Here is a 14,404-nt window from a genome sequence, read left to right on the forward strand (position 1 = left end):
GCTGTCAGTCCCTCCAGGTCGTCTTTGAGTCGCTTGCATTCCTTAGCGAATCGCTCCTCATCCAACTTCTTCAGGTCTCGTCGCTTTTCCGTGGCATCGCTGTCTGCTGGTGCTCCCTCTATGGTTGTCATGAGGCCTTCATGGTCGCTAGGTGATAAGTCTGGAATGATTTCCGTCCTCATCGTCCGTTGCGCCAAGAGTCCTCTGGTCGCAATGGCCAAATCAATGGTGTGTCCCCTGTCGTGGGTCGGGCCTAACCGGGCGTTGAGTACGACTGCCTCATGCTCCTCTACCCACTCCAAAAGTTTTTCCGCTTCGGGAGACGTCCTCTCGCATTTCTCGTCCCATGCCCGATGGTGGAGGTTGAAGTCTCCGACTGTCAGACTAGGGCTGGATATGCGAGTCTCTAAAAGTCGTAGGACCGCCTCGTTCGTTCTCACAGACCCTCTGCCTGCGTTGTATATGTTTATTATCTGGATTGTCGTATTTCCAGATCGAATCGTCACTGTCGTGATGTCAGGGTGCTCCTCTCCAAGTGACCTGCACTCAAATCGTAGTCCCTTCCTCACGTACAATAAGGCCCTTGGTCTTGGGTCCCATGTCGTCATTGGTGCCACCAGGTCGTATTGATGGTGCGTCTGTGTTTTGTTGGCTTTTTTATCTTTGCCCACCCAGGGTTCCTGGATGGCAATGATATCTGCTCCCAGAGTATGTGCCTGTTGCAATGCGGTTGCGTGTGATGGCGCTGCCTTCTGCACGTTAACCTGCGCTATTCTGACACTCTGCTTCCTTGTTGGCTCTGTAGGGCCCTCCATCATAGTTCTTCTTCCCGGGTCTCCATCGCATCGGCCAGGGAAGTGGCGACATCATCCTTGTTCTTGGCTTGGGGGGCCCGGGCTTCTCTGCGTCTTTTGCGGAAGCAGTCTTCGTCGCGTCGTCGTCATTGGCGGGGGGCTCTGTGACGTCCATTTCATGGTCACCATTGTCTCGTATACCGTGGGGGGAGACGACCCTTCTTCTCTTTCTTGAGGCTTCATCGCCGGTGTTGCGCCCGGTTGGCTCCTCCGCGGTGGTTTCCTGAGAGTGGCCGCGGGCCCGGGGACGTCTGGATGGGTACGAGACCGGTCGTATCGTTGCCATGAACGCCACGTGGTTGGGTCTTCCCTTCATCTTTTTGGGATCCAGCGCAATCGACACTGTTCCCTCGTGCATGCCCTCCTAGATCCACCACGATAGGGCCAGGGGTGCACATCCAAAGGCTTCCATGGCCGCCGTTCGGATGTCCTCTTCAGTCACGGCGCGGGCGGCAATTTTCCCGTCACTTCCGAGCTCCCGGATGGTTCGCTCAACCCGGTATACGCGCACGAATTGCCACGTGCAGGGTTCTTCGACTGTAACTGCGTCTAAAGCCTTCTTGATGTGCTCTGCGCGATCCATCAGGTCTTTCGCCTTTCCTTCAGCGACAAGTATCAGTCCCTTCTTGCTGAAGCCCGCCTCCAACACTCCCTTTCCCTTGGAGACTCTCTCGTTGAGGCGTCTAGTAATGGCGCTCGGGCTAAGTTCCCTAAACTGGGATCCTTCCGGTAGCTCCACGAATACCTTCTTTTCCGCGCTCGTGCGCTTCTTGGTGTTGAGCTCTGGCTGAGGCGCCGGTTCTTTTGCCCCCTTCTTGGCGACTTGCGACCATGTCGAGTTGTTCGTCTTCGGACCGCTCGTCGGTCCCGTGGCATTTTCCCGTCCCTCGTTGGGGGACGCCTTCGTAGTCCCGGTATTGGCGGGCGTATCTTTTCCCGACTTGTTCGAGGTTTCCTTTGCGGCTGGCGCTGTGCTGTTGCCGCGGGCGTTGTTGATCGTCGCGTGTGAAGGGGCTGGACCCGCAGTCGCGGTGTCCACTCCTCCGCCTGACTCGCACCACCACTTCAGGGTGTCTGCCAGCGCCTTCTCCAACTTCTTTCTCTTCTCGGCCCCATTCTTGATCGAGGCGTCTTTGAAGGCTTTAGTAGCCCCTTCGTCCATTTTGGCCGCGATTTCACCCGCGATTTCGGCCAACGCGGTAGCTTCCTGGATCTTTTTCGCGTGCCAGTTGGCCAGGGTGTCCGCCATGTTGTTCTTGGGCGGCGCCTCTGGGCGTGATGGCTGCGCCTGCGCGCTTGCAGTGCTGCTCGGCTCCGTCATTCTAGTAGTACTTCTTCGGTCTTTCTTAACGGAAAGAGGCGTCTGAAATCGTTTTTTGAGGTTGTTGAGAGAGAAAAGTCGTGTTGATGATGTAGTGAATAATAAGGGTTGCTTAGGGTTGACCCATATTCCTGTGTACAACGGTATCCTGATTAGCCGCTTGTTGCAAAAGAATATAAACTTGCTTATGAAGCTCAATATTCAACAAGTACCAGCCTTCATAGCTCAGTTGGCAGAGCGCGACACTAGTAATGTCGAGGTCAGCGGTTCAAATCCGCTTGAAGGCATCTCCTTTTGCCGGACTTACTCTTTTTGCGCGGAGAAGCAAGTGTTTGCCGATTTCCGGGGACCAGAATCAGTTGTTCCGCAGTTCTGAAGTGGGCGGCCAGAATGGCGCGATCGCGGGAATTCTGGTCCCGAACCCGTCCGTGCTGTCGAGAATACCTCGCGAGTAGACAGGTAAAATAAAGACAATCAAATCAAATCAAATCAACCCGTCCGTGCATGCAGGCTTTTTCTTGGTTAATAAAGACTTTCAAATCAAAGCAGGTTTTTTTCCCTTCTTTTTTTGTCTTCACGACAAAAAAATCTTTCAGAGTGGAGAGGAGCACTGGATGGCAGATGCTGCTGCTAGAAGCATATGTATATTTTTAAATTAGCAAGTTATATAGCTGTAGACTGTATAGTTGGATCGATGTCGGCACACGGGAGATGTCACTTTAGCGGGCACTAGTGAGCCGGTCAGTCGAAGATGCCGGCAACATGCCATCTAGAGACGACGGGGAAGCACATTCACTGTCACTACTCGCGCTGTGTGCCGCAGGACTTGGTCCGTCATTCTCGTTGTTCGTATCCGCGGCTTTGTGGGTGCGGCGTCGGAAAGCGGGGCAGTCATCACCGGCGCGGGATACGGGTGCTGCGTCATCGCCGTCAAAGATATAGGCAATGGTTTCCAGCGTGTGGCCACGAGTCTCGGGATAGGTAAAGTACACAGTTATAAGCATGGCAACTAAAAACACCACGAAGACAATGTAGTACTTCCAGCCAAGGCTCTCGAGCGCCACGGGGTTGACAAAGGTGTTGAAGAAGATGCACATCAGAGCCACCACAAAGGCCACGGAGAGACCCATGGCGCGCAGTGCGTAGGGCCAAATCTCCACGGGGTACGAGACAAGAAGAGGCGTGAGGGAGATGTCATAGCCAAAGAAGTAGCTGAACGGAGAGCACATGCAAGAGTTAGTGGTGAGCAAAGGAGAATGTCCAAGGCTGGGTGAACATACATGAATAGGCATGGAATGACAGCAAGACCGGTGGCTTTGTTTCCAGTCGAGGCAAAGCTGCCCGAAAGACCAGTGATGATGGAGTAAGACACCAGCATGACGGAGCCCTAAAAAGCCGCACGAAAGGTATTAGTTTCACATGGCACATAACAAGTTATTATAGATGCCATGGTACGTACCGAGACCAAAAACAGCATGCGACGGCCGAGTCGATCCGAGTTGAAGGCCGCGAGAGATGCCCAGAAGAGATTCCACATTTGGAGACAGGCTGAGATCAATGTCTGGTGGGTGACAGATGTAATGCCGACAGTCTCAAGCACCAGCGAAAGATAATATGATACGACGCCGTTTCCCACCCACTGTGTGAAGATACCGAGCGTGACGGTGATCCACAAACGATGGCGATTGCCCTTGGTTGCCCACAAATCCGACCATTTTGCGCCGCCGTCGGCGCTTTCAGCGTGGATGTTGGCCTGGATCTCGCGCATCTCAAAGACGACAAGCGGTGAGGTTAGATCACCGCCAGCGTGGTTCTTGGCCAAAATTGCACGCGCCTCGTCGACGCGACCCTGGGCGACCAGCCAGCGCGGCGACTCATCGATCATGATGAAGCCGGGCAGCGTGCACAGCGGCAGCAGGATCTGTAGCAGCGACGGGGTGCGCCAGGACCACGATGAGTCGACTAGGCGCGTGGCGAACACGATCCACGCAGCTACCATGGATCCGGCGTACCAGCCACAGTTGTACAGCGCCGACACAATGCTGCGCTGGGTGGGGTACGCGTTCTCGGCAATCAGCAGCGGCACTGAGAGGAAAAAGCCGCTGGCTATGCCGATGAACAGCCGGGCGGCAATGAAGGCACCGTGCGTGCGCGCCAGCGTCTGGAGCGCCGTGCCCAAGGCCATGCTAGTGTAGCCAACGTACAGGCCGGGCTTGCGGCCGTACTTGTTGGAGACCCAGGCGGCCGTGGGGTAGGCGATGATGCAGCCGAGCGAGTACATGGAATTGATGAGACCGAGCCACGAGCCGCGTGGGTGGTCCATGAAGTGGTTCCACGACGGCAGTGCGATGATGCCGTTCATCAGTGAGCCGTCATAGCCGTTGGCCGACGAGAACAGGGCCAGTGAGGCTATGGCTATATTGAGGCGTACAATGTGCCATTGGCTGGTCCACTTGCCGGGCGGGATGACGGAGTCGAGTTCAGCGCCACGGGAGGGGCTTCTGGCTGCAGTGGGTGTGTCCGGGGGCGTAGCCGGACTGACACTAGAGTACGAGTGGTTCATCTCGAACGGCTTTGCAATTGGGGGACACGCCGTGAAAAAGAGAGGCAGGCTCAAGGACAGGTGAGAAGGCCCAGCCACCAAAAGGGGATTGATCACGAGAGAGCTGGGTCGGGCCAAAGATGTAGACAGCGCTGGTTACCGGCCTCCTCCTCGGCAGCAAATCGAGAGGAGAAAACGCCGCCTGATATACTTTTTTTTCCTTGTTGCTGGCTCTTCTTTTCTCACGGAAAGCTCTCGGCGCGGTCAGGTCGCAAGAAGCACCGGGCAATGGCGGAGAAACGGCGAGCCTGGGCTTGGGGCGTTGGGAGAAGAAGGGGTTTCCTCTACGAGACGAGACTCCTCTTGTCGTCTCGGTGCTTGCGCATGGGGGTCCTTGAGCGCCTGGACTGTGGTGATGGTTTGAAGCAAAGCCGGCGTGGAGGCTTTCTGCTCTGTTCATGTCGCATGTGGACGTTGAGTTCTTGTCCGCTTCTGGCCGGCCTGGTAGTGAGTGAGTGAGGTACTCTGAGTCTGGTTCTGGCTCTCCTGGCGATGCAGCAAGCCGGTACCATTAGCCCTGGTTGTTTTGCGCCAAGAAGTGAAGCGAAGTGTTGGAGAAAACATGTCAACCTGGAGAGAGAGAAGAACGAAAAAAAAAAAAAAAAAACCTGAGACTAGGCGTGAGGTATTTGTTGTCTGAAGTGCTGCTTTCGGCGTCTATTCCCAACGTGCCCCAAGCACGGATTCGCCCACGGCGCGAATATCCACGACCACGGCCACCACTTAGGCCTGAGAATTTGAGTAACCCGAAACTGCGTATCCGGCTTCTATTAAAGGCCCTTTGTTCCCGTTCCGTCACGGGGCGGGCCACTAAACACGGTGTCTGTGCGTGGCGTTATAGAGGCCCCGGCCTATATTACAGTGTCCCCCACGTATAACCATAGTACTGACAGTGGTCCACTTTGGCACTTGGCCATGTGAGGGAGGCGGAACTCGTTGTGAAAGGTCCAATTATAGCCCGCAACTAACTATAGAATCTGGCAAATACGCACGATCCTGGGTGATGTGTAACTTTGAAATTTTGTTACGCACGTAAAGAAAAAAACACGAGTATCCGTGAAGTGGGCGAGCAAAAGGAGAAAAAAATCATGTATCGCCCATAATTTCTTCACAATGCAAAAAGATAATCCGACAACGACAGGATTCGAACCTGTGAGGGCGAACCCATATGATTTCTAGTCATACCCTTTAACCACTCAGGCACGTTGCCTTGGATGAAGAAGTTGTTTGCTAAGCGCAGCTACCTGGCCAGAAGATACAAGCCAGCTGTCGACAGCTGGCAGATAAGAAAGAAAACACAGGCCAAGGCAGAAGCGAAACGCATATGTTTGCGATTGCCACCATCATCGTCTCATCTCTCCCACACGTTTGTCTCGGTTCCGTCAAACGGGAAATCCCTTTTGCAGGTTTCTCTTTACTTACTCTCACGCTCACAATGTCCAAGTAACATTGCTCATTATCGAAAACATCTCATCGAATAAAATACACCCTCGAATATGCCCGAGGAGTCTCCCGCCACACGCAGACGGAGCCGCTCCCGGTCGCGCTCACCGCCGAACCGCGATCGCAGCAGTTCCGATCGCCCGCCGCGCAAACCGCGTTCCTCTGGCTTTGGCTGGAAAGATAAAAGCCGCGGCTCAACCAGCTACGCCGACGCACGGGGCGACCGCCGCGGAGGCCTCGAGCGCGGCTACCGCCAGCGACGCTCGCCGTCTCCAGGCCCGCGCCGCCACGACAGCGATTCACGAGATGATAGAGAGCACAGAGATCGCGACTATGATCGACCACGCGATCGCCACCGGGAACGTGATAGGGACCGCCCGCACAGCGACCGTGATAGAGACAGCAGGGACGACGGCGATCGCAAGTCCAAGCCGCCGCGGCGCGACAAGAAGCCTGCGGCGCCAACTCCAGCAGCAGGACCGGCAGGCGGCGAGGAGATGATTATTGTGCACGTCAACGACAGACTGGGCACAAAGGCAGCGATTCCGTGTTTTGCGTCGGACCGGGTGCGCGAATTCAAGATTCTGGTGGCAGCGCGCATCGGTCGCGAGCCGCATGAGATTCTACTCAAGCGGCAGGGCGAGCGGCCATTCAAGGACCAGCTGAGCTTGGAGGACTACGGAGTTAGCAACGGGGTTCAGATTGACCTCGAAGTCGACACCGGCGACTGAGCGAGCGGCGGACGGCGATGGCATGGGACAGCGATGGATGGTGCTGTGAATGGATAGACATAGCAACACTTGCAGTAGACTGGAATTCCAGGTCAAAACTACAGAGACACGTCACAGCCAGGGACCACCAGCAGCTGTATGCCTGTTTTGGCTGCTTAGTCTAGGAGCTAATCGATAAGCGCGTCGCATAGCCGATGATCACTCATTCTCAACAACGCGTCTGCATGCCAACTTCTTCCTTCCATCGTGACAAAATAGCTCCAGCGTGCCAATACCCGTGTCTCCGTTCCTTTCCCTCTGTGGCTCACAATGGACACAAGGATCTTGCCACCTGGAATTAAGCCGGTCGACGAGAATGTCAAGACCCTAAGCTTCGACCAAGGCCAGGAGTTGTGTTCAAAGGCCAATCCCTCGTCTGCACCTGTATCCAAGCCCCGCCAGACCGAGGCCGAAGTGTACCTGCACAAGATCAACACCAGCAACCGATCGCCGTTCGAAAAGCAAGTTCTCCGGCTGTTGCTCCAGATCCCCCGCGGCTGCTACACAACGTATGGGCATCTAGCCACAGCGCTGCACAGCTCGCCGCGGGCCGTCGGCAACGCTCTCCGACACAATCCGTTCTCGCCACACGTGCCGTGCCACCGCGTCGTCGCCACGCAGCGCACCATCGGCGGCTTCAAGGGCCAGGTCGGCGAGGAGTCGAGAGAGATCCGCGAGAAGCGGGCGCTGTTGCGCCGCGAGGGCGTGCGGTTTGATGCGCGGGGCCGAGTGCTGGGATCGCCGTTCGAGGGCTGGATGGCCGCGCAGGACTGAGCCGGGTTGGAGTGCGGGTGCTGAGGTTGCCTTTTTTTTCTTTCTTTCTTTCTTTTACTGAGGATTTGGGTCTGGGTGGTCCTATGGGCTGAAAGAGACTCGCCTAACGAGGCGATTCAACAGTGCCGACAATGGCGTGCATTTCTCATGTCCGTGGCAAGGTTGTTGTGATCTGATGCATGGAATGCTGCACCAGCGTAAAAGACCCTCCCCAATTGTTGTCTGGACAGGCTGGTTGGAAAAAGACCTGACAAAGACTGTATATCATGCCAATGGAACCCATCTACTCGATAAGCCTGCTGCTTTCCCACCTTCTTGGAGCCTGTCTCTGTGATGTAGTAGTCATTCTCCTTCTCCCGGAACCACTTCTGCAACATCCGGCTTTCGCGCCGCAGGTGATGTGATGTACGCCTGTGTGTCTTCCATATGACCTGTGATATCCTTCGCTTTCTTTTCATGTCTTAGCCCTTCCTTTTTTCTTCAAGATTTCCTACCCATCACCTTTTCTTTTGTCATACCGTAATGTCTACGAACACTTCATCCCGGGCCGGCGGGACTCCCCGGTCATCTACTCATGTCCCCTCTTCCCACCATTACAGCCCCGCCTCTTCCCAAGACTTCACACATAATTCATCACCAAACAGACAACGAACAAGCCAGCCCCAATCCTCTGAACTAAGTGGGTACTACAGTTATACAACCAAACATCCCGGGAAGAAGAGAAGGCACATGCGCACCGTGCGCCGCCATCATAAGCCTCTTTCTCTACGAGCACACATTGTTGCCGTCTACGTGGGAGTTGTGACCGTCATTTTGGTTCTCTTTGTCGTGGCGCAGCAGGTCAGCATCCGAGACGACGCATCCGAGGCCGCCCCTGCATACCAGGTACGCAGCTTGGAATCCGTACAGTCAGCGCGATGGAGGCCACATGGGAGCGTCAAAGAAGGACACTCAAAGTTGCCTGTTCCGAGAAAACGGCAGATTAGAAACGTGACGTCGACTACCAGCGAAGCCCTGAATGGCGCTCCTTCAACGACACTTTCGGCGGAGACCAGTCCTTCAGATGCTGCAACTAGAGTATTGCAGACCACCCAGTCCAATAACTTCGCCACAGATACAACGCAACAATCTGATCGTATCTCGACAGCAACCACCCAATCGAATACAGCAGAGCAGCAGATAGCCCAGCATCGCTCTGCTAGTGCCACTGACAACACCGCCGAGAATCCCTCCAAGGTCAACTCGGTGGCTACAACGCACCTCGACATTTTATCTCAAACCCCAGCAGTCATGGAGAGCGCCTCTACTACAAGTCAACCGCAGCAACAGGAATCGCCAGTGTCCTCTCTATCGAATTCAATGTCAGAAACGGTCACTCTCTCTGCGATATCATCCGAGAAGACCCGCATTATCTCGCCTGAAAACACATATACTATGAACATCCAAAAGTCGGGAACTACCAACTCCGTAGCGTCATCATCACTAGACTCGTTGCTAGTACATGTGCCATCCTCTACGCCGACTTCAACCAATTCAGTTTTCTCTGCAGCAACAGCCCCCGTTTCTGTTACGGAAACCGGACCACAAAACATAATTGCTTTGTCTTATTCCTCCATGTCTTCAGACATCGGCACACTTGTTTCCACTACAGTGTCTAGTAGTGTTGCTCAGGGATCAGATATGCAGTACATTGCCGTAGAATCTGCCTCAACATCATTGGTCTTTGTTGATCCCTCTTCATATATGCAACCATTCATTAATTCAGAAAATCCAACCGCAATTGTTGCCCAGGGTGTACAGACGGCCTTCACGATAGAATCTGGTTCAACTTCAGCACTGGGAATTCAAAGCTCTACGGTGGCGGAGGGAGCCGACACCACTTCCGCAACTGCGGAAGCATATGATTCCGAGATTGCACCGGCTGCTGTCCCTGTGCCATCTCTCGTCTCCTCTGTTCTGGTTGATAGTGCTACCTTGGCTGGCACTTCCACTACCAGTGTCACTCTCCAGCAAGATGGCATCGTGGCAACTTCAACGACACAGATAACTAGGCAATCTGCGACTGCGACCCAGGATGAAGCTTCCGAGAACACAGAAAACACCTTGGTCGCTGCTATCACTCAAACACGGACAAATTCCGGCGTCTCGGCTATACAAACGTCATCCGCCAACGACAAAGCTTTATCATCCGCACCCAAGATGACCAACGCAAGTCCTAGCAACACCCAGTTTACATCTGCCACTAAGACTCCCCAATCCGCGATCAAGGAAATCTTAACAGCCTCGGAGATGCTCGTCACACGGACCGAGCTCTACACACAGCCTGGTTTCATGACCACCTTCATGGCCACGGAAAGTCCAATCACCAGCACAGTTACCGATGGTAGCAACAACGTTCACGTCTTTACTACCACTCCCGTGGTTTTGGTTACTTCAAGTGTCGGCCCTGTCGTAGTGACGAGAACGGCTGTATATACCGTATTTCCGGAGTCGACCCGCGCAGCCAGCAGCACCAATTCTGGGCCTATTCCCGCAGACATGCCCGAGTTCACCATTTCCAAAACGAATAATTTCCTAGGTCACTTCCTCGCGCCAATGCTCGCAACGGCCTTGTTGGTCTGCTCAATGACACTTGATCAGAACGCCAAAATGTATCAGCCATTTGCGCTTCTTGCCCGTCGGGGCGGAGCGTGCGCCGAAGATTCGTTGACGCTCAAGTTTTACGGGCTTCATGCATTCACGACGCCATTTCGCCTGCTGAGACAAGGCATCCCGTTGACAGCACTGACGACAATGCTTATGTGGATTTCGTGGATCTTGATTGCCGTTTCTGCGGAAGCAGTTCACCTAGTGTCCATTTCCCCCTGTAAAGAGGGCGATGAGTTGTGCGGTGTGAAGCTATCCTTCCGACCAACTGCGTCGTATCTTGTTGTAGCGTTGGTGGGTCTGATACTTCTGCTACTCGTGGCCCTCGTATTTGTGCTTTGGAAATGGGATTCTGGCGTGTGTGCGAATCCATGGTCCATCGCCGGTATTGCTGCCTTGCTATCCAATCGCATAACACGCGAACCATTGATCGGACTGTCCAAAGTAACGCACCAAAACGAGATCGACGCAGCGTATCAGGGCAAAGAGTACGAGTTGAATTTATTTCAAGGTCGCGGTGGACTTTTGGAATATGGCATCATTCCAGGAGAGTCAACAGCCGCTCTAAGACCAACTAATGATACTGACGCCGACCTGCCATCATCGTTTCCTGACTCAAAAAAGCAAGAGACGTTTATAGAAATGGTCAAGAGTGCTGTAGCTAAAGACAAGCGCCAGCCATTCTTTGCCCTGTCAGTTCGCGCACGATTGTTATTCATACTCTATCTTGTCCTGCTGGTAGTGTGGATAGGCTACTACACGCAACTAGAAGATGCCAAACACAAAATGGTTATTTTCATGAACAGCGGCGAATTTGGTCCCAAGTTTCTGCTTGCAATGTTTGGCGTGGTAGTGGCTGTGGCATGGACACATGTCTATCGGAGTGAGTTATCCGGTTACTAGTTACATGGTTGAAGGCAGGTTACTAACGCTTGTTTTTCCCAGGCATCGCCATCCTCGGCCCGTTTCTGGTTATGAAATCGGCGCCTCAAGAAGCTGAGACGTCTATATTAATAACCCGGACATCAAATGCCTATCTTGGACTGCTTGTAAGCATCAGACGCAAGCAGCTTCTTACCATGGTTGCCGCATCGCTCAGTATCATAGCCGACTTTTTGCCTCTGATCATGTGCAACATCCCGCAACGATCAGGGTCCCCTATCATGCGGTCAACACACAATGTGTGTTCAGCCATATCATTGGCACTTTTGGTATTCATGATTGCAATGTTGCTGCTGTCTCTTGTTGTGAGGATGCCGTGTATGCCGGGAGATCCGCGTACAATTGCAGGAGCTGGTGTTTATATTTCGGATTCCCGGTTGATCTCGGAAATCAAACAGTGCCAAACCTCGATGGTTGACAGCCGGCAAAGAGAGGCCGAGATTACGGATTTGGGCCGGCGCTATGTCATGGACGACATGATGGGTGTTTCCGGCGCCGAGAGATATGGTGTTGAGGTGAGCTCAGCTGTGTATCAGAGCAAAGACCAGGCCCGAGGATCATACAGAGCACCTTAAACAAAGGCTGTGTAATTAGAAAAAAAAGACCTGCACCTCATATGGCTCATTTCTAAGCCCATCGATGTTTAAATGCCAGCTCAAAATTACGTAAACTCTACCTCTCCCCACCGAACATGCTCATCTGCAAGTGTCACAAGGATCACCAAGCCAAGTCTTCGTGTAACACAACCGCCCCTTCCCCAGCCGCTTGTTCTCCGCTTAAATATGTATGTACACAGCGCCCCACCCAGTCTGCCTTTGCTCTGTTAGAGTTGCCTTTTAGGTGAGCCTCCGCCATGCAGAACGCCAATGCAACTCGAGAGCTTCCCAGCTTTCCCTTGCCGGGTAAACGGACGCGCCTTTATTTCGTTTTGCCGTTCCTTTTTGGGACGCTGGATTTTTATTCTCTCTTATTTCCTTTTTATTTTCGCCCTGTCTGACGCTGCAGAGACGCTGAAGCTTGATGCGGTCTAGGTTGCAAGCTAATCTTTAAGCGTCCTCTGCTCCAGCTATTTTCTCTGCCTCTCTATCCACCCACCGGCTCTCTCTGCTGCTCTGTGCTCCCTTTTGCCTCCCTTTTTCTTCCCGCGTTCTTCCATCTCCGCATATCGCTTGACGTCCCCGTCCTCCTCCGCCTCGCTGCTTTGCTGCCTCCGAAATGTCGCTCGTCCGCCATGCACGCCGTGGGCTTTCTAGCTCCCGCCGCTGCTCTCCAGCAAAGAGACCCATCGCAGAATACAGCTTGCGGCTATCCGCTTGTCCGATGACGTCACCCACCACTGGCCATTTCTCCGCCAGAGCAGCGATAATGCCAGCAGCCCAAGTGTCTTTGCAGCGCCGCTTCTTCCACGATTATTTCGTCACCCACCTGCCCTCGTCGTCCATGCACCCTGATTCCCGGTCTGGCCCCGGCCACCGACTCCCCCGACATGCTTCGACGCCGCATGACCCGCAGGCACAAGGCCCGATGCCCACCCCGGCCCCCGCCCTGCCACCGAACATTGGCAATCGAGACCTGACGGTAGTCCGCATCCCCCTGCGCCGCGCAAAACACCATTTCGGCCACGCAAATAGCCGTGGGACACGCCCATACAACGAAGACACAGATGCCGTCGGCACTATTAGTATCCCGGCCTTCGCCAAACGGGGCCCCGTTAGCATTCAACGAAATCCTGTCGGCGAGGGCGAGGCAACAAATGCAGCATCGGCCTACGGCGATCCGCAGGTCTTCTACTTTGGCGTGTTTGACGGACATGGAGGCACACAATGCTCCCATTTTCTACGAGACGAGCTGCACGGATACATTGAAGAAGCCGCCGTGACACTAGGCCTGCAGAGCAGTCTCAAAAAGCCAGCGGCAACAGTCACCTCCACCGCTGCTGCTGCCACCGAAAACAATGGCACAAACGAACCCCCAGTAGATCCCCTCCCGTTGTGCAAAGACTTGGTACACGAGTACAAACAGGCCATTGGCGGATACTTTCGCCGCTTCGTGCCACGATACTTTATTGACATGTATCAGGAGGAGCCACCCATTCGGACAACAATTGAGTCAGTATTGATGTACGCATTCCTGCGAGCCGACCTCGACTTTGTCAAGGCCCAAGCACGGCTACCCGAGCACGATTCTACATCTCACGATCAACCGCTCAACTCGGATGAATACCTGGGGGCGCCAAACCACATGCCCCCGTCCGGACACGGAATCGGTACTGATGTGCGCTTCAAGGGCGGCTCAACAGCATCTATCGCTATGGTCAGCACGACAACTCCAGCGCCCTTCTGGCACCCCAAAACCTCATCGACCATGATTGTGGCTCATGTGGGCGATACCCGCGTGCTGCTTTGCGATACTCTCACAGGCCAGGCCCGCCCGGTAACATCAGACCACCACCCGTCCATGCCTAGTGAGGAGCGCCGACTGCGTCGCTATGCACCAGCCACGAGCCTGGTGTCGGGCGACAGCTTTGGCGAAGAGCGGATCGCAGGCCTCGCCAACTCGCGGGCCTTTGGCGATGTACAGAGCAAGCGCATTGGCGTCTCGGCTGAGCCGGACATTACGCGCGTCGAGATGGGCCCAGCCGAGTTTTCGTTCCTCGTGCTCGTGAGCGACGGTGTCAGCGGAACCCTAAGCGACCAGGAGATTGTCGACGTGGTCAAGGAGGCCAAGACCCCCGAGCAGGGCGCGCAGGAAATCATCGAGTATGCGACCGAGGTCTCGTCCAATGGCGACAATGCAACGTGCCTTGTCGTCCGGCTGGGCGGCTGGGAGAGACGACAAGAGGGTGGTGTCGGTAGCTTTGGCACAAAGGAAATGCGCGAGGTCCGCCGTCAAATGGCCATGAACCCGCGCATGCGGCGCCAGTAGCCGGCCTTGCCAGACCCGGAGTGTTTAGTGTCAAGCCAATTACAGGGCTGTTGTGGCGTTTTCCAGAGCATTTTGTTTGACTTGGGTACATTCTTCTTTTTCCATGAATAGCGGTGTTTTTTGTTTC

At 54.4% G+C, this 14,404-nt stretch overlaps 6 protein-coding genes across 6 annotated transcripts; 4 read left to right on the top strand and 2 right to left on the bottom strand.

Annotated features, from left to right (window-relative positions):
- Window positions 1–1,218: 1,218 nt before the first annotated feature.
- On the bottom strand, window positions 1,219–2,175 carry BROUX77_001082 (uncharacterized protein; the record flags this gene model as incomplete). Its single annotated transcript, XM_073745472.1, has 1 exon — window positions 1,219–2,175. One exon carries the CDS (start codon window positions 2,173–2,175, stop codon window positions 1,219–1,221), a length of 957 nt encoding a protein of 318 aa, XP_073609317.1.
- A 719-nt stretch (window positions 2,176–2,894) lies between these two features.
- Window positions 2,895–4,738, bottom strand: BROUX77_001083 (uncharacterized protein; the record flags this gene model as incomplete). Its single annotated transcript, XM_073745473.1, has 3 exons — window positions 2,895–3,387; window positions 3,456–3,562; window positions 3,635–4,738. The coding sequence occupies 3 exons, from the start codon at window positions 4,736–4,738 to the stop codon at window positions 2,895–2,897; spliced, it is 1,704 nt and encodes a 567-aa protein (XP_073609318.1).
- A 1,535-nt stretch (window positions 4,739–6,273) lies between these two features.
- BROUX77_001084 (uncharacterized protein) lies at window positions 6,274–6,951 on the top strand (the record flags this gene model as incomplete). The annotated part of the gene is made up of 1 exon (XM_073745474.1): window positions 6,274–6,951. One exon carries the CDS (start codon window positions 6,274–6,276, stop codon window positions 6,949–6,951), a length of 678 nt encoding a protein of 225 aa, XP_073609319.1.
- A 309-nt stretch (window positions 6,952–7,260) lies between these two features.
- On the top strand, window positions 7,261–7,764 carry BROUX77_001085 (uncharacterized protein; the record flags this gene model as incomplete). Its single annotated transcript, XM_073745475.1, has 1 exon — window positions 7,261–7,764. One exon carries the CDS (start codon window positions 7,261–7,263, stop codon window positions 7,762–7,764), a length of 504 nt encoding a protein of 167 aa, XP_073609320.1.
- A 522-nt stretch (window positions 7,765–8,286) lies between these two features.
- On the top strand, window positions 8,287–11,927 carry BROUX77_001086 (uncharacterized protein; the record flags this gene model as incomplete). The annotated part of the gene is made up of 2 exons (XM_073745476.1): window positions 8,287–11,293; window positions 11,356–11,927. 2 exons carry the CDS (start codon window positions 8,287–8,289, stop codon window positions 11,925–11,927), a joined length of 3,579 nt encoding a protein of 1,192 aa, XP_073609321.1.
- A 640-nt stretch (window positions 11,928–12,567) lies between these two features.
- Window positions 12,568–14,277, top strand: BROUX77_001087 (uncharacterized protein; the record flags this gene model as incomplete). The annotated part of the gene is made up of 1 exon (XM_073745477.1): window positions 12,568–14,277. One exon carries the CDS (start codon window positions 12,568–12,570, stop codon window positions 14,275–14,277), a length of 1,710 nt encoding a protein of 569 aa, XP_073609322.1.
- Window positions 14,278–14,404: the final 127 nt, after the last annotated feature.

This window comes from Berkeleyomyces rouxiae, assembly GCF_048999995.1.
Source record: "Berkeleyomyces rouxiae strain 22BRR77 chromosome Unknown BrBRR77_ptg000001l, whole genome shotgun sequence".
Classification (NCBI taxonomy): domain Eukaryota; kingdom Fungi; phylum Ascomycota; class Sordariomycetes; order Microascales; family Ceratocystidaceae; genus Berkeleyomyces; species Berkeleyomyces rouxiae.